Source organism: Sardina pilchardus, chromosome 8 (assembly GCF_963854185.1).
Source record: "Sardina pilchardus chromosome 8, fSarPil1.1, whole genome shotgun sequence".
In the NCBI taxonomy this organism is placed as follows: Eukaryota; Metazoa; Chordata; class Actinopteri; order Clupeiformes; family Clupeidae; genus Sardina; species Sardina pilchardus.
In genome coordinates this window covers 4,932,784-4,959,097 of record NC_085001.1, presented here as the reverse complement: position 1 = coordinate 4,959,097, position 26,314 = coordinate 4,932,784, and the positions used below count along the sequence as shown (strand labels likewise).

The following is a 26,314-nucleotide window of genomic DNA, read 5'->3' as shown; positions in this document are numbered from 1 at the left end:
TTTAGTAAACACAGATGATTCCTGTAAAATATTGCTGTAAATTGGCAGAAATTTTTAACAGTGTAGCATCCAGCACCCAGAGCAACTATTCTCTTTTAAAACATATATATTTGGAAACTAGTTCATTAAAGGTTTCTAATGGTGTCACTTATGTCTCTAGGACAAAAATGTGTGTGTTTGAAATGTGTGTTTGGAACAGTTTTTCGAATCCCCAGCGGGGGATTTAGACTCCAGAGGGTTAATACCACCATCTAGAGGCCGATGGGTATACAGTCCTGAATGTACACATAAATCCATTTATTTTATAGCCTGTCATCGATGAAATTCCACAAAACTTGGCACATTCCCAGGGGGTGTCAGGTTAATCATACACATGAAATTTGGTGCAGTTCACAACATCTCATCTGAAGATAGGGGCAATTAAAGCAATATTACATTGCATTTTCAATTTTTACCATTGGGGTGCAAATCACAAATGACTGTTTATAAGCTAAGTTGATGCAAGCTCTTGAGACCAACATACCATGTCATTTTTGGGCTTCGGGCGGGGGCAGCGCGGGGGTGGAGTGACCCCCGAGGATGAAATGAAATTTTTCCACAGAAGTCTACTGGGGCTACATGCCCACCAAGTTTCATGTGCTCCGGTGATACGGTGTCCCGGGAATCGTTGACGGAAAATTCAGGATCGATGACGGGAAAAACTTTGACAACAACTATATGACCGCTTCGCTAGCTACGCTTGCGGCGGTCATAATTGTCATACAGAACAGCATAAAGTGGCCGGACCGGATGACATTAGAGTCATAATGCACTAACATTTACAGGTTAGGAGGGACTTTGGAACAGAATACAGGAGAAGAGTTTGAGAAGCTCTGGGTGCACTCAAGATTGGTCCCCGGAAATATGCCCAATGTGTTTCCATGATTGCTTTTTATTGGATTAAAAATTGAAGCTGCATTAGATAAAGAAACATCTGTTTTCCTATGAACCGCTCATGTCATCCAGTAATAAACAGGCAGCAGACCAGTGTGTTTAATTTGATTGTAATCACACAGAGAGAGAGAGAGAGAGAGAGAGAGAGAGAGAGAGAGAGAGAGAGAGATTCAGACACAGCTCATGTGAGGGTGTGGAGATATGAGAACAGCACTTGTGTGTTCTAGTAAAAGCTCTGTTTCAGAATGCCTCAGATGGCCAACTTTTCAGACATTGTACATCAATCTATCTCCTATTTGTATTTACGGTAAGTGCACTGACAAGTGGGACTTCAACATTAGCAACATTATTAGACATTAAAATTAGTAGACATTTGCTGGTGTGCTGTGATATCAATACAAGACGAAACACACTAGTGTTCCAGAATAGCTGATGATTGAACAGCAGCACTAATAGCAGACACATGCGTGTACAGTACTGAGGGCCAGAGCTGTGCACCCTCCATCTACTGCAGTCACTTGCCCTGTACTGTCTCTACATACCAATGCCAGCCAGTCTTATGGAGGTCTGAAGTGCTGCTGTCAACAGGACCGTGTGCTGCCACCTAGTGGTGATGGGATTCCCTGACATGCTGGGCAAAGTACAGAGGATGGACCACACTGGGCTCATCAAGGCATTTCTCCCCCAGCAGTTCATGTGTGTGTGCTGATGTGTGTAGGCATGAGTTATAAGTCATACTATATCAAAATGTGTGGTGATCAAGATACTGAAATCACACCTCATTTACACAACCCTTAACATGAAATAGCAGAGGTATATATATGTTTGTGTGTGTGTGTGTGTGTGGGTGTGGGTGTGGGTGTGGGTGTGGGTGTGGGGGTGGGGGTGGGGGTGTGGGGGTGGGTGTGTGGGTGGGTGGGTGAGGAGAGAGAGGGAGAGAGCTGGGGTATAGCTCCACTTGTTTGATGTTTTATTTGATATGATGCTTACGATTGCTTGCAGAAATATTCGTATCACTTCTATAGGTGTTCCACATTTAACCGATGATCTGTTTCAAAGGTAAATCCCAGGTCACAATAACTTCACTGCTGATCGTTGAATTGATTACATGACTCAAAAGGAGGACATATACCCCATCAACAGTAGTGATCATGTGCACTTTTTATTTTAAAAAGGGGGTAAATGTAACATCCACCATAATATCTGATACATTTAGACAGAGATTGAGTCAGTCGTGTTGTAACAATAAGTGTATTTTAACTCACATTAGATATATTTTTTTAATCTCTTGAGTACGACTCCATAAATATTTACTTCTACTCAACTTCTACTCAGTTTCGACCTTTAATTAGACATGTGTCCAATCACGGAGGGACTAAAGGCCTGAAAACCTGGGAGAGGAAAAGGAGGGTCTTTATACCTTTCTGTCCTACTGTATACAGTGTGGGTTATAACAGCTTCACTGATGATCCATAACGTATATAAAACCCAGGGTAGAGTGTGTGAGTGAATGTGGTCTGGACTCTGTGCAGGAGAGTCATTGTGTCAGAGATGCTGTAGAAGGCCAGAGTTCCTGCCCTGTGATCCACATACACTCCTATTCTGGAGCTGGCCACTAGAGGGAGTTTAGTCTCTTTATTATTGTGCCTGAAAGAGCTGCCGGAGCTGTAGCTGTAGCACTGCAGACTCCAGGACTGATCATTACCTCCAAACCCACACTCAACACCCCGTCCTTTCCTGCTGATGCTTTTATATGAGACTGCTATATTAACCCCCTGCCCACTGCACTCCACCTCCCAGTAGCAGCGTCCAGACACACCCTCTCTACACAGCACCTGTTCTATTGTGGCAAGCCTATCCTGCTCTATGTGGCATGAAGTGTTGCATGCTCTCGAGCTCGGGTTCCTCTTAACGACCGAAACAAGGCTCTGTCCTGTTGCTGTGCGAGATGTTCCAGATTTCAATTCCCCATAATCCATTTCATAGTTATCCGGACAAAGCTGACTTTGGGGCATTATGGGTGTTTCCGAAAAGGGATGTTTGAGCAGCTGCTGATTTCACTTCCACTTGTTTGCTGCAAACAAAATGGGGGAACTACCACTGTAGCACCCACCAATATAATTACTCCCCACCAATTAGATCTTAGAACTTTTCCCAAGGGTAGATTTGGATGCAGGTAAAAAGAGAGGCTGCATACACACACATAGACGACATTAAAGATGAACTGAACTGAAATTTGAAGTAAATGTGATATAACAGATGTATTGTATTTCTTCTCATTGGTACAATGATTAAAATGGCTGGATTTGTTAAAAGGGACAAAATGATACGGTGAAAGTGGTGTTGTTGTTACACGGGCGCCGCCATGTTGGATTTCAACAACCAGCTACGTCACTGGCATGGTAGGTCAGTCTAGCGCCTATGACTAGCACTAGTTGCGCAGCATCGTAGATAGTGAGTCTGTGGCTAACAAGAGCCCATTTGGGATAACTGACATGGCTAAGGACACGGAAACTAACAGGACTTGGCCCCTGGCTGCAGTAATGAAATGTATAAGGTAACAGCTGGGGTTGAGTAACCTTTTCCCCGCAGGGTACTTTGACAAGGAACCAGCCCTCAACGCATAGTTAGTCCTATCTGCCTAAACTGGCTAGCCCTCCGACAGCCAAGGATTTCGAGTCTGTAGCAAACATTTTTTTTAAGTCAACAAACTATTTAGAGAGCTGTGCTTTTGACACAACAGGGTCGGTGACAGAAAGTCACATTACAACATCTTACAAGCCCAAGTGGATTTTGAAAAAAGTTTCCACGAGTCAAGTGATGCTACCATACGTGCGGTGTAGAGCAAACCACCGATGCTATCTGCCGCAAAACAGGGCGCTGAAACGCAAACGCCAGGCAGGGGTTTAGTTATCCCCAGCATGTCTACTAGGCAAAAGGCTGGATGTAACGTTGTCGTCAAAATACAAAAACGTATAATCGCATACACACACAAATAAAGCTAACTGTAGGCTTTAGCGTTCAACAAAACAAACTGACACACTGGGATAGTCACAAAACAAGCTAGCTAGACAACAAACGATCCAACCTAGGGAAAGGGCTCACTTCCAGCCTCTAAACACGTTAGAAACACGTCTTATGTAAAACTAAACAAGCCAGCACTCTGACCATAGACTCCATATGTCATGACTCCGACGATATATCACGATCATAATGCGTTTATAAGCTGCTAACAACCACAGCGGGTCTGTTACACGATGTCCGTTTCTACTCACCCTGAAGCTAGCTGATGTTCACCGTCTCAGGGCAGATTGTTAATGCAGTTCAAGTTCAATTTTTGAGTTCAAATCGCAGAAATAGCTGTCCATAGTACGAGGTATCCGTGGAATATCCATCCGTGCAAAATCCATCAGTGCAATATCCATCAGCATCCACAACGAACAAATCTGCCAACTCTGCACTTGCCTACAATACACGGCAAAACTTCTCCGTGCACTCGGGTATAAGTGCAGATCTTAGCAAGCGATTTCCTTGTCGGTCAGTACGTGGTGGCACAAATACAATAGCTGAATGCTTAACAATAAACATAGCCTTAACTCGACAAAGGCGTCTGCCAAATCCCATAACCATAATTCAAAACAGCTGTGACATTTTGATCAGATTATGCAGCCATGCCTATTCTGCTTACTGCACATTAAGGCTAATATTATACATCAGTATTCCTTATTGACTAGCTGGAATTATTTTTTTTCCCTTTCATCCTATGTTTAAAACAGACATACGTGGGCATATAATTGGGCTACGTTTTTTTTTTTAATATAGCCTATAGGACTGCACGTTGAACAGGTAGGCTAGGATGAAAAGTTTGAGAACCAGTTTCAAGAATAGCCATCAAACTGCTATATGATGACGAAATTGATCATCTGTATTTTATTCTCTCTACCCCCTGCCTTGTCAACAAAATTATTCTAGTCGTGATTTCTGTTTAATCCTGCATAATGTTGTATTATAGCGTTTATCGGCGCAAAGTGACTATAGGCGTGCGTCTGATTGTGTCAACGTTTTTTCTTAACCTAAGGGGTGCTGGGGCCTGAAACTGATCGTCCCCCATCTGGTGATAGTCAGACACTACATGCCTGTCCATCAGATGCTCAAAATGTGTAACCCATGACATTAAAATAGCTCATTTTCGTGAGTATATCATATGTTGCAGCTGTTGCTTCTGAGGCCATACCATGCCAGTGACGTCATTGGAATTGAGCGTTCTAATACTAACAAACGCATTTTTTTTATGTTGCTTAAAAAAGGCTATGTATTGAATTTTTTAATTCAAATTTTTAGTGCAATTTATTTGTAATTGTGATAACCAACACGTCTTCAAGGTTAATTATTTCAGTTCAGTTCATCTTTAAAGGCATTGACAGAAAACAAGAGAACATTGACATAACAGTGACAACAGTGCTCCAGACATAAAGACATGGTCTCTAAGGTGACAATATAATAAACCACCAATGTGATAAAGATCTGCATGTTTTAGACATTAAAATCCTATAAACATAATAATTTCTCACCAACTGTTGCCTAATGCCAACTCAATAAACTAATTTCCCACCAACATCATTTCTATAATGTTTGCAGGATGTTATTACATTTGTGGGTATGTTATATAAAAAAAAGATATGTAGGAAAACTTCCCACAAATGTAGCAAATCACATCAGGTTTAGTGAAATGATATCTGTGTTATCAGTTGCTGCCAAATGAAGAGTAACTCATTTTAAATTAAATATTTACTATAGGGACAGATCCTTGACTCTTTTTGCAAAGTTGCTTTAATTGGCATCTGTTGCGTTTCTGCCTTAGTTTATCACCTTCAAGCAGAAAGCTGCATAGTCAATCATTGTGTCTCTACCTTTAGTATTTTCAACACTTTTGTACTGGGGGCCAAGCAGCTGGTAGCGCACCCATTGTGTTTCTTCTCTTAATGGGGGCCAAGTAGTGAAGCTGCTCTCTATCCTTCTTACTTGTTTTGGTTGTAATATCATCTATGTAAGGGATAATCAACGATGCGCCGTGCGTTTATAGGAAAATAATGCACGTTCGAAGTGGTAATAAGGACCCGACGCCGCAGGCACAATAAAACTGTGGTACACAGAGTAATGTTTCTGAAAGTCAGTGTTTTTTTCTTCCTCTTGGCAAAAACTTTTAGGGATGTTGGATTTAGGTGGTTCGTGTCTGACCCCAACATGAAACTTAAAGACATCTGCACGGATCCTGTTTTTCTGTGCAATAAGTTTTTTCCAAGGGAGTGAGAGGTTAGAGGAGGCCAGTGCGCGTGCTCTGTTGTTAACGCTGCACACAGGACCTGCATGTGGCCTTGAGGGGGAGACTATGTGAGAGATCAATGGGCATCATTCAAATGACTCCGTACGCTTGGACAGGCACTCAACCAATCAGTAGTACTGTAGGAAGTTTGTGATTGGACCCATAGGTTGTGGACAAGGAAGCAGGGGAGATATGCAGGTTTCCAGCCTGAGCTGCGGGGCAAAACCCAACATTTTTTTTTTTCAAATAAAACAGAATATAATACAATAATTACAAGACTAGAAGAAATAAAGAATAAAACATTAGTGGTCCTGGATTTCCCCCTTGTACTTTTTATCTGGTCAAGTCAAAGTCAAAGCCCTGAATTGGGTGAGTTGAAGAGTTTAGGTTTCTTTGGTTATAGCCCTGTTATATGTGCAAAGAAGTTGATCTTGTTCATGTTTGCCTGTGCGGTGGTAAAACAAAATGGTCTACTTTAGTGTTTGACGTGATGTCCCATAGAATTACTGCTATGGTTTCAATAAATCACGGAATAATACCCTTTTGCCCTCACAATATATGCAGTAGTGATAGAAAAAGTGATCATTTTTATACAAATTGAATGATAACCAAGTGGTTTTAAACTGTTTATGAAAAATGTCATGGAAAAATAGGCTTAGTGAGTGAATGCTATTCAATGTGACTTGGTCTCTGCTTCAAGTGTTTGCCTAGAGACAAATGATGCACTGATGAATCTCATTATCAGATTGGTTGTTAGATGAGCACATTTCTTGTGAAAGAGTTGTGATCTTACTTTCTGTTCAACATTCCTCATGAGTTGCTGACAAGATGACTTTAACAGTGATTTTACTAGTCCTCACTGGGATCATCTACACAGACACAAAGAGTGAGTAAACTGCCTGTATTTATTTGCACAATTTACTCAGAGAATAGAGTGAGTAAACAACGTTTATTTTCACAATACACTCAGAGACTAGAGTGAGTAAACAACGTTTATTTTCACGATACACATAGAGACTAGAGCATGCGTGAGTTAAAAAGGCTTTGTTTATGTACACCCAGAGGATAAGTGTGAGTAAACAGGCTTTACTGACACACGGAGACCAAGAGTTACTGATGAAAGAGAATGCTTTGTGCTTTGTGATTGTGAGTGACATAGGCTGTTGAGCAGACGGTAAACTCATGCATATACGAAAGAGAACGAAGTGCAAGACAGCAGAGAGGAGAACTGCAACTACGACTGTAATGTCCTGATAGGGGCTTTTACTCCCTGCCCCAATACAACTCATACCTGATTCCCATCAGAATTAAGATTAATATGAATGTTTGAAATAAAAACACAGCCGTGTGCGGATACTTTCGACTGCTATGACCATGATCAGACTATACAGGCAAGATCAACTGAATCAAGAAAATTCACACATATTCACTTGGTGTCCTGACTGGCCCAGCTTCTCAGCAGCTTCCCTCACTCAGGTCAGAGAGAAGTCTTAAACTGCCTTTCGACACTCTGGTCAGACTGTGGATAACTGGGCGTCCATGTATTGAGGTGACCATTTGTCAGAGTAACCTGCAGACTCTCCTTGTATATCTCTCATATCCCTGGATTATGTAAATTAAAGGCGAAATCCTGCGAGTTTTCACACAGAGCTCCGTTTCTCAAGGTCACTGCTGTTGATATGAAAAAAAACAAAAAAAAACAATCAGTTTTACCCAGCTAGAGTTGCTATAGCCAGCAGATAACTCTGTGAAAAGTCGATGGATTTCTCCTATAAGTGTCCCTGTGATAGACAACATGAAATGTTTCATTCCTCCGAATTCTGCATTGTTTTTAAAATGTGTTGTTGTTGTGTGTTTCAGTTGTTCACGTGGACGTTCATGCGTCTGGATGCTCAGACACAGATGCACAGGACATGTATGGACTGGATGGGGAAGAGCTCGCACACGCAGACTGGAAGGCTCAAAAGTATGTGATGACACTGCCTGAGTTTGCTGATCCATTTGTGTATCAGGAGGGGACATATGAGGCAGCAGTTGCTAACCAGCAAGTCTGCAAGTCGAACTTGGCAGTAGCCATACAAGCTTATAAAAACCCACCAGTGGCAGAGGGTACGTCTTAACATTGCTGATTTATGAAGCATTTCAATTTAAATAAAAAACTATTTCTCTTTCTCTTTGACTCACACATGACCTATCAGTGAGTTTTATTTGTCCTCTTGCCCCCAGCTCCTCCCATGAGCTCCATCTACCCCAGAGGTGAGGTGAAGATCGGCCAGCAGAACGCTCTCATCTGCTCCATCGGTGGGTTCTACCCTCCCCGGCTCAACGTGACGTGGACCAGGAACACCGGGGTGGTGACTGAGGGAGTGAGCACCAGCCAGCTGCGGGTGAATGTGAAGGACGGCACCTACAGCCTGTTCTCCAGCCTGCAGATCACCCCTCAGAAGGGAGACATCTACACCTGCACTGTGGCACACCAGGCACTGGAGCGGCCCATGACAAGAGTGTTCGGTAAAAAATGACATTTCTATCAACCAACATACCCGTAATTTCCCGACTATTAGCCGCGGCTTACACACTGATTTTGCTAAGTTTCTTCAGCTATGAGGTTAATACAGGGGGGCAGTTAATATGATGTTGATAATGGTTTTGTTTCTTTTAACTTGCATAAAACAGTCCTGCGGCTTATACACAATGCGGTTTATATGCGGGAAATTATTGTATAGGTCCTTAAAAATGGCAAAATTATGAAATATAAGTATAACTTACGAAGACTGACAAAGACAAGTTACTGAGATATATTTAGATGCAGGTTCTATTTTGCTGTTCACATCTTAGCACAACTATATGACAGGGAAGCACTACACTATGGCTGTGATCTCCTCATCTGTTAATTAATGAAGTGCTTCTTAGTAATATGGTTTGTATATTATTGTTTACTTTCATTAGGCTATTAATTGATATTGCATTGATATTATTGTTAATATTGCTACTTTCCTTAATGCACTCTCACTCAATTTTAAACCTGTTCACTGTTATTTTTTTAACTACCTGTATTGAATTATTTTTATTTGAAAGTTGCTTTTGACAAAATCATATATCCATAACCATAATTGATATTTGATCCATGTCATTGCATTGCATGGTTCTCAATTCAAAATGAGGGCTCAAAGTAGAGTCAATCAATCAGATCAGAATAGCACTGCCAGCATATGTTAGGATATAAAATACCCTGACGTCAAATATCAAAATGAAGGCGTAAGCCGAAACGTTGGTCAATAAAATATCTTGAAGTTCCGAGTTCTTCTGTTTAATTTAAGTTTTCATTTACCGCCGTGAGCACCTTACAAGGTGTGCATTTACTTTTTCCAAACAAATAGGATATAAAATACTCCAGACCCATAACCTAACCAGTTCTCTCTCTCTCTTTTTGTGTGTTGTTGGTGTGTGGTGTGCACATGTGTATGTGTGTGTGTGTGTGTGTGTGTGTGTGTGTGTGTGTGCGCGCACATGTGTATGTGTGTGTGGGTGTGTGTGGGTGTGTCTCACAGATGTTGAGGGGTCTGAGGTGTCTAAGCTCGGTCTCAGTCTGCCAGCAGTGTTCTGTGTGGTGGGTCTGATCGTGGAGATGCTGGGTATGGCTACCGGACTCTTCTTCTTCGTCAAGGCCAGATAGCGCAGCTGAAACTGCATCCCATTGTGGACACCACTGCAGAGTCAGCTGGACTTTCAGGAAGAGACGTCATTTGTTTAGAATGTGTCACAATAAAGAGTGAATGGACATTCAGGAGCTCCAGAGAACTGTTTTCTTGAACAATGATTGTATCACCACCGCTGGGTTCTGCTGAATAAAAGTCTGACCGTCTTTTCCAACAGACTCTGACAAAGATGTGATCAACATCGAAACGTTAGTCTTTTTGCTGTGCACCATTGCATTAAAAAATTAAGTCTCAACAACGTCTGTGTTGCTCCGGTGTCTTCCTCAGTCTGACATTCTCTGCTTCTATGTCTCTGTGACTATTCTAAGGAATACCAAAGGATGCCTCAATGAGAACTAACTCTTAAAAAACATGGAACACAATCATGCTCAAGTTATAAGGTCTTGGTGTTGAGAGTAGAAATTCTGAATAAAAGGACTATTTCTGATTTGGATTCACTGTATCAACAAACAGCTCAATGCTCACACTTGGCACATGTGATAACAGTAATGATGACAAAACTTCCCACTGCTATCAACCAACCAACCAGTCAACCCAAAGCAGCAGGGGGGTCAATTAAGGTAGAGTGCCATAAGGACAAGTTAGTGCAGCTGTGCTACCTCCATACTGTCAAGTCTCAGGCTGTGTCTGAATCATACGTACACACGCTGGGCAGCGTGCATTTTCCGGAAGTTACGTCAGAATGCATATTTTTTGGCCTCAGATATCACATAATCCATTGCGCAGCGCAGGTCAAGCTCCACATGTCATGCAAATGGTCAAGCAACACACACCCCTCCCCGAGTCAGGTGACGCCAACTAGTTTGTGCTGTCCAAATGTAGGGACGCATACTGAGGAGCAAGCTAACTGAGACGCTACTGGAAAGAACGGTACTATCCAGCGTGCGCCCTTGACTTTTGGACACGGCTCCTGTTTCAGTGTTGAATTGGGCAGAAAAGTGAATCATGCAAAGTCCAATAGAATGCAAAAAAAAAAGAAAAAAGAAAAATGCTGATCATTAAATCCAGCTTGCTCTAAAACATATACAAATGTGAGGTACAGAACTGTGAGTGAGAGGTCAGTCAGTTAAGTAAGGACATATAAACTGTAAAAAACTGTATGCAAGTCTGTCAGGGGTCAAAGTGAAGTCACCAGACAAAGGAACACAAAATAGAGAACCTTTCACTCATGGCAGGACGTGATAAACTCGAGCTTGGGCATATGGCCTGCTCGGAAGAGTAGCTGCCCCTGGACTTCGGACTTCGCAGATTGAGTGTGAGAAGCAGATACGTGGACGAGAAGGCTTTTTATTTTATTTTGCATTATTGAATAAAGTTTTTGTAGTATCCTGACTCAAGTAATGTAAGGTCATGCAGTACCACCCCACGCCACTAGAGGTTAGGGTGGACTCTTAGAACTGATGATATGTTCTGATGACATGTCCCGTGATGCGTAGAGTAAATAGTACAGACTGGCAAGTTAAGTTCGTGTAGCCTTCGGTACAATAAAGATCCTGAAATGAAATGGACAACTGGAAGTTCTTTATTTGAAGACGTTATCACAGTTTTGTTGGGGGGTTTGTTTAAAAGACTGTCCATAGTTCTATTTGTGTTTTATTGCCTCACGTGTGTCATCGAGATAATCAAACTCCTTGCAACAAATAGGCCAGTCAATCTAGCTCAAAAAAGGGCCAAAACTTAAACTAATTGCAATAGTAATGGTTCATACTTTTTATTGATCCTTAAACCCTCCTGCATCACATATTAAAAATCTACCCATTTATATTTAGTGGAGCATACTTTTATTCAAGGTCAAAGGTAGCAATTTCCAATGCATTTTGCCATTGAGATTTACTATACAGGTGAAATGGGTAAAATTTTAAACTATAGATATCAAATTGAAACTTTCACAGTTGTTTACTCACATTAAGGCAAAGATTTTTTGTATTGCAAGTTTTCTGAAATGTGATGTTTAGATATGCAAATGAGACCAGTTTTACTTAAATATGCAATAATTTGCATATATTTCTAGAAAACTAAATCTGAACAATAGGTACAGTCAACTTCAAAATAATTGCTGAATTTTGCTTCTATATTGAATACCAAAAGCCTATGCAAAGGGAATATTTGATATCACTTCATATCACCTCAGAAATGAGGAAATCAAGTCAAGTCAAACTCAATGCGTTTCAATGGAAGTACATTATAGAACAAATGATTGTCAATGATATGGTATGATGGAAGTATCTCAGTGCATGCCAACTCACTTGATATGTTGTCTAAAGGTCAATATCTTCCTTATGTGACTTGGCATGTGACTTGAGATACTTCCATCATACCTTATCATTGAAAATCATTTGTTCTATAATGTACTTCCATTGAAACGCATTGATTTTGACTTGACTTGATTTCTTCATTTCTGAGGTAATATGAAGTAATATCTAATATTCCCTTTGCATAGGCTTTTGGTATCCAATATCGAAGCAAAATGCAGCAATTATTTTGAAGCTGACTGTACCTATCGTTCAGATTTAGTTTTCTAGAAATATATGCAAATTATTGCATATTTAGGTAAAACTGGTCTCATTTGCATATCTAAACATCACATTTCAGAAAACTTGCAATACAAAAAATCTTTGCCTTAATGTGAGTAAACATGTGGAGTATGTTCCACTAAATATAAACGGGTAGATTTTTGATATGTTAATTAGATATACCTAGGGATCACAAAAAACGTGGAATGATTACTATTGCAATTAGTTATGGGTCAAACGCTAGATTGACTGGCCTAAAAGGCAACACACTGCACAATGCACTGTTACAGTACATACAGGAGTAGCGATCTCAGCTACAGTAGGGCTATTTATTTTGGAAGCAATGTCCGATGCACCAGAGCAGACAAAAAACGCAACCAGACTCTGTTAGCAGATCTATTTTTCTACAAAGTTGATAGATACAAATGTTTTTAAAAACTGTAGGCCTACATTGTTATACAGTAGATATAATCATTTGTGCTATATGCTATACGATCTGTCTTTAACCCAAGATGGCAAACATAGGTCTGAAACCAGGACCTTTTGACGCATGTTTAACCATAGAGACAAACAAACTCCTGAAATACAAACACAAACACATTATGCAAGTATGAGAACAGGGAATAGGGAATAGGAGCATCTCAGTTGGGTCAACCCTCTCGTACATCCCAAACCCGTCGAGAAGGGGCTCTCGCATCAGAAACACACTGAGCTTCCTCTTTTTGTGCTGAGAGAGCCTCAAGTTTCAAGCACACACACACACACACACACACACACACACACATACACACATACACACATACACACACACACACACACACACACACACACACACACACACACACAGAGTAGTGATCTCAATTGTGCTATGGGAGCCAGAGTGGTGAAAAAATGCAACACTAGAGGTGGTAAGGGCTATAATTAGCAAGTGCTAAAAGAGGAGATACTCTGAAAATCTTGGTCGATTAGCAAGTCTAGTTGTAGGTAGTGCTACGAGAGGAGATACTCTCTGAAAAGCCAGGCCTTCAGGAGTTTTGTGAAGGTAGAGAGAGACGCTCCTGCTCTTGTAGCAACAAGTAGTGCATTCCACCAACAGGGAATGACAGATGAGATAAGGTTGGATGGATTGCCCTGAGTGTACAGGTGGCAGAGCCAGACGTCGTTCGTTCATCCAAGAAGCGCGATGGTCTGGAGGTAACATTCAAATAAGTGGGAGCAGAACCGGAGACTACTTATAGGCAAGTTAGTGATTTGAGTTTGATGTGGGAGGCTATAGGTAGCCAGTGTAGAAGGGTAACATGTTTGTGCCCTTCTGGGTTGACTGAAGAACAAGTGCACTGCCATGTTCTGGATCGTCTCATCAGGGGTTTCACTGTGGAGGCTGGGAGACCTGTCAGGAGGGTGTTAGAGTAATCAAGTCGTGAGATGACTTTGCCAAAGAAGGAACTGACTGACTTTCAAATTCCTTTACTTTTTTCGAAGATTGAAAGCGGTTAAAAAAATAACTGTAAATTATTTAAATTGCTCTCTGTTCCCCTTTCCTGCTTCTATTTCTCATAAATCAGTGTTTCACAACCTGTACTGGATGCCCATAAGTAGTTTCAAACAAGAAGTCACCAACTGCTAAATGTTTTTTTTTCTTTTGAGCAGAAAGTGAAATACAAAATTTCTATTAGAAATCCTCTTCAGAGCAGCACATGCAAAACAGATGATGGTAATTATGATGATGATGATGATGATGTTGTTTAATTAAATACATATTACTGCTCTGCTACATTTTACACTTGAAGGTAGATAATACAGGTACAGTATAGAATACAGGCTACAGGGGTGCACATTGCGGGGTCAAATCAAAAGGCACACTGACCTTCACTATATGAAGTATGATATGACGCACTGCGCATACAATATAGGTATATAGTATTGGCTACGACAGTAAAGCACTGTGTAATCTCACATCTCATATCAGTTATAGTGACGCCCTGGCAACCATCTCTATTACCCTATAATGGGCTAGCAACCATCGTAATTAATTACCCTTGCAACAACTGAGAAACCACTTCGATAATGTCAACGAAGCAACCAGCATAGGAACCAACATGATTACCCTAGCAACCAGCATAGCAACTGCATTATCTTGCATAGCAACCACCATTAGATCCCAGCAACGCCCTAGCAACCATCCCAATTACCCTAGCAACAACCAAGCAACTACCTTTATGTCAACCAACAGGTAGCAACCAGCATAACAACCTACATGATTACCTAGCGACCAGCGTAGAGCCCACTTAATTTATGCGTTTTGGCCTATTAGATGTTGTGTTAATGCAGATAACTTTTGATACATGCGTCCGTTTTTCCAAAATGATGTACTGTTGCGATCCTTCGGCCATCAAGCCCACTCTCACAGTTCCTCGGAGTTGCAATTCTAGTTGCAGTTATATTTGTGCTACCATGTTCTGTATTTGTTAGTGTGTTTAGCTCCTCTTTGGTTGTACCTAATGTGTGCAATACTTAACTCCAATAAATGGCTGCTTTGGCCTAAAGTGATCCCAGCATGAGTGCTGCAATACTGTTCAAGATCTGCATGGAAACTGTTGACAGCTTGTCATTCTTATCACCTAGACACCATTTGGTCTATTTCCTCATTTGCCTCTTTCAAAAGTTGGTGTCTTTCACTATCTCCCTCATACAGGTGCTCCAGAGCGTGAGAATGTCCACAGCACACCTCTTCATCTCTGGGGTGATCATCCTCTCCACTCTGTCAGGAGCACGTAAGTCATTACTCCAATTATACACATGTACATCTCATGTAATCTCATCTATGCACATTCTCATCTCATTTCATCTGATCTATGCAAGCGTACATATTATTTAATCAGATCTATACACATTCAAATCTCACTTAATCTCATCTATGCACGTCATCTCATTTAATCTCATCTATGCACATATGCATGTCATTCAATCTCATGCATCCACATCTAATTTAATCTACCGTAATTTCCGGACTATACATCGAATCAGTCGAAAAAAGCCTCGGAAAAAAACATAGATAAATCACACCTGACTGTACTGTAAGTCTCATTTATTCAAAGTTTTTTTTATTTCCTCACAAAATCCAAAACCAAGAACAGATAGAGACTATGTAACTGGACAGATAGAGGCCAAAAGGATGGCGCCAGGATGAGGCGAGCCAGGCAATAATGAAGATAAGGAGTGCCCGACGGTAATTGTAAAATAATTTACAAAAGATTCACTGAACGAAAAGAATGTGGTACATTTAATGTAGCTAGAAATGTGTATAATGCAATGGAACCAAGTATTTTGGGAGATGTGAGGGCTTGTGTGTGTGTGTGTGTGTGTGTGTGTGTGTGTGTGTGTGTGTGTGTGTCTGTGTGTATTTGGGGCGATGTGAAGGCTTGTGTGTGTGTGTGTGTGTGTGTGTGTGTGTGTGTGTGTGTGTGTATTTTGGGCAATGTGAAGTGTGTGTGTGTGTCTGTGTGTGTCTGTGTGTGTGTGTATTTTGGGCGATGTGAAGTGTGTATGTGTGTGAAGGCACATGCCGACAACAGAGCAAATGCAGAGGCTAGCCTGTGAGAACGAGAAAAAAAAGTAACGTTTTAAAAGAATGCGCTAACTTTCAACAACATTATACTAAGGAAGCTACCCTGGTAACACTTTGCGGTAAGGGTACATGAATCATCATGAATTCATACATGAATTCATTCATGATTTATGCATTACTTAATGGCTTAATATTTCATGAATCATCAGGAATTGACATGAGTTCACCTTAAGTCATTCATGACGTCATGCATGAACAACGCATCAACTAAAGCATTAAGTATGGTGGCTACATCATTATGAACTATGGTTTATTAAGCATGATCATGATGATTTATTTTTCTTTACATGAATCATAATGAATTCATGCATGTAAACCTTCCTGAATTATTAGGAGATTAACTAAGCATTAGTTACTATGACTGTTGGGCTTAATTTGTACAAACTCTCTAAACACACTTTCTTAAACTCTTTCTCTAAACACACGTTATTATTCACCACTTTTGATGAGGGGCCACAAAACATGATGAACTCATGAGTAACTAATACTTAGTTAATCCCCTGATATTTCAAGAAGGCTTACATGCATGAATTCATAATAAATTATGTACAGAAAAAACAATCATCATGATCATGCTTAATAAACCATAGTTAATAATGATGTAGCTACCATACTTAATGCTTTAGTTGATGTGTTGTTCATGCATGAGGTCATGAATGATATATGGAGAACTCATGCTAATTCCTGATGATTCATGATATATTGAGGCATGAATTAATGCACAAATTATGAATAAATTCATGTATGAATTTATGATGATTCATGTACCCTTACCGTAAAGTGTTACCGCTACCCTTATTTTAGAGACTGTTCACATGCCTTTCTTAACCAGTATGTATACGTTTAATCTGGAAAGGCAAGCTATTCAACTGCACACAGAACAGGGTGGCCAGACCACTATTAAAGTGTGGTCTTATTATAGCCCGACCATTAACTACACCCATGTAGAAAGACTAGCTTAAAGCATCCGGCGTATGATTTCAATAATGTGCATGTGCTTGCCCGGATCTTAGAACATGGTGTTAGTCCAGTGTAAAGTGTGTCTCTGTAGTCTAAACATTGTTGAAATGCCTCATTATATCTACCTTTCTAACAGTTAGGACAATGCTGAAGTGAAAGTCATCATTCTCAAAATAACCTATGGCTGTGAGTTTTTTTTTTTTTATAAAAAAAAAGTTTTCATGCATGTCTGACAGGTGGGGAATATTTAGACAGACTATGCACGTGTGTTTTAGGCATAGTGTAGGCCCTAATGTCTGACGGAAGCTGCACAGAACTTATGAATTGCGTAACAATATTCAATGCATTTCCAGGGGGTACCCCCCCCTTGAACCCCTTCTAACGTTTGGTCTGAGGAAATGTCTGACCTGTCTCTAGTTCACCAAGCTCCCGATCTCATTGCACAAGGCTGGAGCACCCTCCCTCTGCCTGTAGACGGGAATGTTGACTCCTTGGTTCATGGGGGGTTTTCATGTATAAATTGAACCTGACTATAAGTCACAAGACCAGCCAATCTATGAAAAAAAAAAAAAAAAAAATGTGACATAGTCCGGAAAAAATGTTAATCTATGCACATTTACGTCCCGTTTAATCTTATTTAGGCACATTCATGGCATGTCAAGTGTGTGGGAACATGCCATACGTTTTTCACAGCAGGGTGTATCTTTGATATTTGACTGCCTTTGTATATCATTTCCATATATCAAAACATTAATTGTCAATAAAACAATTTTTATGTATTATTTGTATGTATATACAAAATAAAATGAAAACAAATTAAACCCAAAACCCCCAACATAGAATGATTAAGCTTATACTAGTCAAGCACCCAGGGAACAGCAGCACTCTATGATGACTCTTGAAGTCGTTCCAAAATGAGCATGAGTAACATGTGTATGAGATGAGGAGTAACAGCAGAGGTGTATTGTGCTGTTCTCTTCTGCAGATGGAGATGATGGATACTACACCTCCGTAGTTAATCAGTGTCGATTTAGCTCCTCAAACCTGACAGATCTGGAGTTCATTAAGTCTTATTGGTTTAACAAGGACCAGATCATAGTGTTCAACAGCACGGTGGGGAAGTTTGTGGGTTACACTTCGTTTGGGGTACATAATGCAGAGAGATGGAACAAGGACAAAGAGTATCTGGAAAAGATGCGTGCTGAGAAAGACAGATCCTGCAAGCCCAATGCTGAAATTAAGATTAATAACATACTGACCAAGGCAGGTGAGTACGAGTATACAGACCATGTCATACTTCTGAAAGAACAGATGGAAAGTGTAAACATATTAGTTTTATTGTTTATCTATGGTTTTGGGCAGTGTTTGTGCATATGTATGTTATGTTATTCACATAATGTAGTATTAGTGATTATTATTTCTGCTAAATATACTCAATGACTAAGTTAATGCACTACACCATTTAAGCTAAATGATTAGACATTTCCCAGAGTATAAACTAACTCTGACTTTGGAATGCAGTTGAGCCAGAGATGACGCTGAGGCTGACGAGAGCATCCAGTGGTGGTCAACCTGCTGTGCTGATGTGCAGTGCCTACAGTTTCTACCCAACGCCCATCAGAATGACCTGGTACAGAGATGACCAGGAGGTGACCGGTGAGGTGGTATCCAGTGTGGAGCTGGCGGATGGAGACTGGTACTACCAGATGCACTCCCACCTGGTGTTCACCCCCAAATCTGGAGAGAAGATCTCCTGTGTGGTGGAGCACTCCAGCCTGAAGGAGCCCAAGGAGTTGGTCTGGGGTGAGAACTGCCCGTTTTGTTTGGTTTGTTCTGCTCTGTTTTGTTCAGCTCTCACTTTAGCGATACAAGTCATAAACTGCACAAATGTAAGCAGCTTCCAGTAGGCTAAAATGCTTGTTTAGTACCAGTGTCCCAGATAACAATTTCCTTTGGGCCGGATCTGCATAAATGCCTTTAGATCCGTATGTAGGGACCTACAGTATCTGACTGTGGGCCAGATGTGGCCCACACACAATAAGGGGACCCGTATTGCAGATCAGTACAACACAGAATAAGCGGACCCGTGCCACACACAATAAGGGGACCCGTATTGCAGATCCGTACCACACACAAGAAGCGGACCCGCGCCACACACAAGAGGAGGACCCGTATTGCAGGTCCGTACCACACACAATAAGCGGACCTGTACCACACACAATAAGCGGACCTGTACCACACACAATAAGCGGACCTGTACCACACACAATAAGTGGATCGTATTGCAGATCCGTACCACCCACAAGCGGACCCGTCAGGGACGTACACAGGAATTTTGAGGGCCAGTTGCTCGGACCTGAAAAAAGGGTACCCCCCCTCCCCCCTTAAAAAAAAACAAAAAAACACAACTCATCTCTTGGCCTATCTGCTATATGCCTCATTCTGGTCCACATTTTCCAGGGTCTGGGGGCTTGTGGCTGCTCCTCATCTTAGATGTAATGTAGCCTTAACCTATGAATAATTGTCATTACTAGGCTAAAATATGAGTCTGATTAATTAATCAATTCGCCTACACAGTGTCATCTTTATGTCATCTTTATCACAGTGCATAGTCTTTGTCTCACCTGCTGGTTGGCTTTTTCGGAGCCAACCCTGCATTGATGTGCTGCCCTTTGCTGCCTACTTGAGTTGTCTCTCCCTCTCCTGATTTTTTTCAGTGATCATTTTTACTTCAATACCCTAGTGATAGGATTTAGGCATTCAACCATTTTGAATGGAATAATGAATGTGATGCATTAGGCTACTTCCATCATTCATTCTTCTTGCTAAAACGAAATGTGAGAAACAAACTATTATGCCTATACCAAAAAAAATAGTAGGCTAGCCTGCTATGGGACAACGGGCTGCTTGTCTGCTTGCAGGCTGTCTGATTAGGCTAAACGTAGCAAACTCAGCCTGGATTTATGGAGATTGTAATTAATATCATACAACTTCATGATGATTATTGTTCGTTTGTTATACATCACAAACTAACCTTTTCCGACAACGTTGAGGAGGCAGTCGGTCTCACCAGACAACCGCGACAATATCTTTCGTTGAGGGCCGCGATAGACTGTCATGCAGGCTCAACTCAGTTGCCGGTCGCGTGAAGTGCTGCAACAGTAGCCTATACGTAAACAGAATTTGCCCTCCTTCTGACTTTCGCTCTCGGTGCCCCAATGGAAGTGAATGAGGCTACTTTTACTTTGCGATTTTTAAAAAATCTAGGCCCACGTGAAATTCTGCATCCACTGTAGCCTACGATTTATTATTATTGTTTGCCCTCGGAAGGGCAACATGAGTCGAGAAGGGCATATGGGCAGTTGCCCGAGCAACCCCCCTGTGCACGTCCCTGGGACCCGTACTACACACTGTAAAAAATAAATGTGATATGTCAGGATTTTACTGTGTTTTTTTACAGATTTTGTCTGGAATAAATTATTTTTGGAAATGCCATTTATTTTACAAAAATAGACTGTGATTTCACATGTCAAATTTAAAATAGCAAGAAATCACTGTAACTGTGAAAAACACTATATTCATGTTCTTTTACAAAAAAAACCATCAGAAATGCATATATTTCTAATTGAAAAACGTTAACAAATCTTTCGTAATTTCATATGGTTTGACACATTGAAACTATGTTGAAGCCTGATGTTGAAGTGATATTGAAAGTGTCCCCTCTGTATAACGTTGAATCAACATTGGATTTTCAACTATACTGACACATGTGATCTTGTGAAGTGTTGTCCCAATCTCAAATACCTATCTGAGATCCCATAGACCTCTGAAGTTCGCCTACAAATAGGATCCAATGCTGCCAAATTTGCCCATATAAGGAGTTCCGGGTGTTAATTGAAGCTAACTGCCTATGGCAAGTTGCATTGTAAGTTAGCTCTGGGATAGCAAAGATCAAAGTGTGCCATCTTCACCTTTCGAAGATCACAGTATGCACTAAGGCAGAGGACACAACTTTGTAGTGCAAAACGTCTGCACTCGTCCTCGTGATAGTTTAACATTTGCGATAATTCAAAATCCCCATGTTATTTGAGAAAAAATCTCAAGATGCCGGATCTCCTTATTTGGGCAAAGATGGTGGCTTTTTTGTAGGCGAACTTCAGAGGTCTATGAGGCCTCACACACTTAGCACCTGAGATCAATTAAGTGTGAGTCTTTAGTCCTTAGTACTTAGGGCTCACATTGGCTGAATCCCAGTACAGCAGTTAGGGATTATGGGTAAGTGTTAGTTTTTTGTTTATAATGTTTAATTTTTCCTCATTACTCTTTATTGTGGCTTTTTGGGATGTGTACTGTATGTCATAGAACAACTGATTGAACATTCCACAGAAAATGACTGTGTAAGGGATTTGTCAGGATTACCACTATAGAGAAGACCATGATTAAAATACATGGACATTTTGGAGAGAATGTGTATTTCTTCTTGGGTGCAATGCGAAATTGAATACTTTTTCAATAGCATTCTTTTGCCCCCTTGGCAGTGTCACAAAGTTGGGCACTCAATGCTTACTTGCATTATGTGTCTGCAGAGGCGCTGCTGGAGAAACCCGGGCCCCACAATAATGTTAGTATTATTGTGGAAGGGTTTCTAACATATGGCGTTATTGGGGAGGGACCTCTAAATATGTATTTGATGGGATTTTAAAATTAACAGTAAATTATTGCAATAGTAAACCCAATATCATGTTTTTCCACATTTTTGCGACATGTTTTGAAAGATGAATCACATTATTTTGTGTGTCATATACTGTTATATCACATCAAATATAAATTATAATACAACCAATATCCATGAAAACCAACTAATAACAGCACATTTCTGTAAACGTAAGCATTATTATCCGTAATACAACATTTATTAACCATATTTGTAGGTAATTTCATTGTTTTTAAATGTGAAAATATTTCTAATTAAACATTAAAAACATGAAAATGAGGCAAAATATTTTTAAAATTACAACTACAAACTGTATTTTAATTATGAAAAATAACCGTATTTTTACGAGAAAGTAATTTTCTGTTACTTCACAGTGTTTTTTTGGTACCGCACAGTATTTTTTTGGCGCCCCAGCTGCCGGAAATTTACTGTTTTTTTAAGAGTTTTTTTTTTACAGTGCACACAATAAGCGGACCCGTATTGCAAATCCGTACCACACACAAGGAGTGGACCCGCATTGCAGATCCGTACCACACTCAAGAAGCGGACCCGTACGGGTTCGCTTATTGTGTGTGGTACGGATCTGCAATACAGTTCCGCCTCTTGTGTGTGGTACGGGTCCACATATTCTGTGTGTGGTACGGATCTGCAATACGGTTCCGCCTCTTGTGTGTGGTACGGGTCCGCTTATTGTGTGTGGTACGGATCTGCAATACGGGTCCCATATTGCATATGACTTTAGGCAGACATTCACAACATCCCCAACTGGTCACCACTATAAAAACTTTGCAGAAAAATTAAGGATACTGCTTATCACAATTTTATGACTTTATAAATGTCATGGTTTAGATATAAAATGTCACCTAGACATTCTCTGATAACTTTAATTATATTTTATGTATAGGCTACTTTGTTGAGGTTTGCTTCCCAGCATGCATGGCAAATCAGTTGCCTCGTTTACAGGCTATAATATTAGTTTTGAATTTTGGGACAATTTAGCCTATAAGCTTTACAAATCCCTTGCATTGTCAAAAGTGTTGTGAGGGAATGAAAAACTTACCCCATAAGAAAATGGATGTTTATATGATTGTATGGCCTTACACGTAGATGATGTGATGTTTTCACAGAGCCCTCCTCAGAGCCCTCCATGTCCCAAGCTGAGCGGCATATGGTTGCCATGGGAGTAGCAGAAATGGTGCTGGGGCTGAGTCTGGCTGCTGCCGGCTTCATCTACTACAAGACAAAGTCCACCACAGGTCTGTAGTGAGCATGCTCAGCACATCCAGCGGACAAAATTACCTTTTGGTTCAGGGGCCACATTGGGTCGTATCTGTGGCGAGCTATTTATTTTGTCAGCGGAAGCCTCAAAACGGTTGCAAAATCCTTTTTAAAGAACCATTATGTTCATTTTCTTTTCTCCTTTTGAAAAGTAGCTGTATATTAAGCGGAATAATGTATTGTTCCTTTAGGTCAAAGCAAAACTCCACTATGCGTTGGGGATCTGTTCATCCTGTCAGGACTTATTGTTCAATCATTACTGGCGGACAATACATCCGTTACATATACAGTATATTGCCCTATACATTATCCGTTACATATACACTATATTGCCAAAAGTATTGGGTCACCTGCCTTGACGTGCATATGGCCTTCTGAGACATCGCATTCTTAATCTAAAGGGTTAAATGTGACATTGGTCCACCCTATGCAGCTTTAACAGCTTCAACTGTTCTGGGAAGGCTTTCCACAAGGTGCAGGAGTGTGTTTATGGGAAGGCTTTCCACAAGGTGCAGGAGTGTGTTTATGGGAAGGCTTTCCACAAGGTGCAGGAGTGTGTTTATGGGAAGGCTTTCCACAAGGTGCAGGAGTGTGTTTATGGGAAGGCTTTCCACAAGGTGCAGGAGTGTGTTTATGGGAAGGCTTTCCACAAGGTGCAGGAGTGTGTTTATGGGAAGGCTTTCCACAAGGTGCAGGAGTGTGTTTATGGGAAGGCTTTCCACAAGGTGCAGGAGTGTGTTTATGGGAAGGCTTTCCACAAGGTTTAGGAGTGTTTATGGGATTTTTTGACCATTCTTCCAGAAGCGTATTTGTCAGGTACACACTGATGTTGGACAAGGAGACTGGCTCCCAGTCTCCGCTCTCATTCGTCCCAAAGGTGTTCTATTGGGTTGAGGTCAGGACTGTGTAGGTCAGTCAAGTTCATCCACACCAAACTCTGTCAACCATGTCTTTCTGGACCTTGCTTTGTGCACTGGTGCACACAGTCATGTTGGAAGAGGAAGTTGCCATCCCCAAACTGTTCCCACAAAGTTGGGAACATGGAATTGTCCAAAATCTCTTGCTTAAAGGGATATTCCGCCATTTTTGGAAATACGCTCATTTTCCACCTCCCCTCGAGCAAAACAATCGATATTTACCTTGTTCCCGTTCATCCAGCCATTCTGTGAGTCTGGCGATACAACTTTTAGCTTCAGCCTAGCATAGATCATTGAATCGGATTAGACCATTAGCTTCTTGCCTGCTAGCTTCATGTTTAAAATTGACTAAGATTTCTGGTAATTTTCCCATTTAAAACGTGTCTCCTCTCAAGTTAGAAAGTGCAATAAGACCAACTGAAAATGAAACCTGGCATTTTTCTAGGCTGATTTGACATGGAACTACACTCTCATCTGGCGTAATAATCAAGGCAACTTGCAAACGTACCATAGGCGCAGTGATATCGTACGCAGCATCTGAAAATAGTCCCCATAGACAACAAGCAGTAGTAGTGCCAGTAGTTTGCAAGTTGCCTTGATTATTACGCCAGATGAGAGTGTAGTTCCATGTCAAATCAGCCTAGAAAAACGGCAGGTTTCATTTTCAGTTGGTCTTATTGCACTTTCTAACTTGAGAGGAGACACGATTTAAATGGGAAAATTACCAGAAATCTTAGTCACTTTTAAACATGAAGCTAGCAGGCGAGAAGCTAATGGTCTAATCCGATTCAATGATCTATGCTAGGCTGAAGCTAAAAGTTGTATCGCCAGACTCACAGAATGGCTGGATGAACGGGAACAAAGTAAATATCGATTGTTTTGCTCGAGGGGAGGTGGAAAATGAGCGTATTTCCAAAAATGGCGGAATATCCCTTTAATGCTGAAGAATTCAGAGTTCCTTTCACTGGAACTAAGGGTCCAAACCCAGTTCGGGGATGGCCCCTTCCTGTTCTAACATGACTGTGCACAACACTTTGTGTGACTTAGTCCACAACATCGTCGCTGGAAAAAAATAGTAGTGAGCAGCCTATGATAACCTAATCAACTCATCGGCGGGCCGTAGCTTGGCCACCTCTGTGATAAGCTAACAAATGACTCTGTCAGGATATGATAGGCTAACAACAGGAACATATCCACATTTTGTATGATGTTCTGTGTGATTTTTATTTTTACAGGGCGGATCTCGGCAACCAAGACCAGCATGGACAAAGGTTTTCATCAGATGAATATGGATAGCAACTTCCTCCTTTGGCTATTGAGTTCTTACAGATCTTTCTCAGTGCACTGTGATTCAAAGACCCCGTTGAAGAAATCAATCCAGAATACTGTGTGCAGTGACCACTAAGTTTGCTAACTGGTGTGAATTATACAATATGTCCTCTCACCACACTCTGAATGAAGGTGTTGTGTGTGCATTAAAACTTCATAGTTTCCTTAAACTGTTTGACATCTATAATAGTGCCCAGAAACTTATTCTATTCCACAGTGAATAGCAATTATACAATTCATATTTTTTTTATTGCACCATTCATGGACCTGGTCAATCCCAGTCCTGTAGTCCTGTATATTTTTTTGAGGCCTTGAGTTGCAGAACCATATCCATATTTTCACATTTTTAACAATATTTTTTTTTTACATAAAATCATGTCACATGTTTATCTACATTTTTTGTTGGACTTTTATAGTTGCATGACAGTTGCATGGACTCATTTGGACGAGGATTGACTCCATCCAGACCTGAAGCATACTCATACTATTGTACACATAAATAGCTTCTTTTAACCCATTTTACATGTTTGTTACTCATGTGTGACACTGACACACACACCCTTTTTGAATACTCACACAAACAGACCTCCTTCCATCAACAACACAAGATTCACGTTTGCGACTTATCAAGTTGAAATGGCGTCACCCGTAAAACAAGCAGAAAAGTTACACCAGTGCTAGCTAATAGCTCTGTGGATGAATCGGTAAAAACTGACTAAGTTCAGAATGCTTGAGGTTTGGATAGGGTCAGTCCTTGTCTATGACTCTAGCTCAGGGGTCGGCAACCTTTGAGACCTCCAGTGCCAACTTCAACATTTCTAGTCAATGAGTGTGCCACTATCAACAATAATGCTTAAAAAACACACACAAACAACGGGAATATACATCTACAAATTTGGAATTTTATTTTACATTGAAAATGTGCTAATAAAATAAAATGTCAATTATTACTATAGTCATGCATAACAAACGAAACGGCCACAACATTTTATAGGCAACA

The 26,314-nt window shown here is 40.8% G+C and overlaps 2 protein-coding genes across 3 annotated transcripts; both read left to right on the top strand.

Annotated features, from left to right (window-relative positions):
• Window positions 1-7,017: 7,017 nt before the first annotated feature.
• Window positions 7,018-10,039, top strand: LOC134088469 (RLA class II histocompatibility antigen, DP alpha-1 chain-like). The gene is made up of 4 exons (XM_062542437.1): window positions 7,018-7,142; window positions 8,117-8,365; window positions 8,483-8,767; window positions 9,808-10,039. The coding sequence occupies exons 1-4, from the start codon at window positions 7,085-7,087 to the stop codon at window positions 9,930-9,932; spliced, it is 717 nt and encodes a 238-aa protein (XP_062398421.1). The 5' UTR covers window positions 7,018-7,084; the 3' UTR covers window positions 9,933-10,039.
• Window positions 10,040-15,147: 5,108 nt separating this feature from the next.
• LOC134088465 (rano class II histocompatibility antigen, A beta chain-like) lies at window positions 15,148-25,709 on the top strand. Of its 2 annotated transcripts, none has more exons than XM_062542431.1 (5): window positions 15,148-15,262; window positions 18,062-18,343; window positions 18,598-18,879; window positions 22,930-23,046; window positions 25,221-25,709. In XM_062542431.1, exons 1-5 carry the CDS (start codon window positions 15,202-15,204, stop codon window positions 25,388-25,390), a joined length of 912 nt encoding a protein of 303 aa, XP_062398415.1. In that variant the 5' UTR covers window positions 15,148-15,201; the 3' UTR covers window positions 25,391-25,709. The 2 variants fall into 2 exon arrangements, with proteins under 2 accessions (XP_062398415.1, XP_062398414.1); XM_062542430.1 differs by having other exon boundaries at window positions 22,918-23,046.
• Window positions 25,710-26,314: the final 605 nt, after the last annotated feature.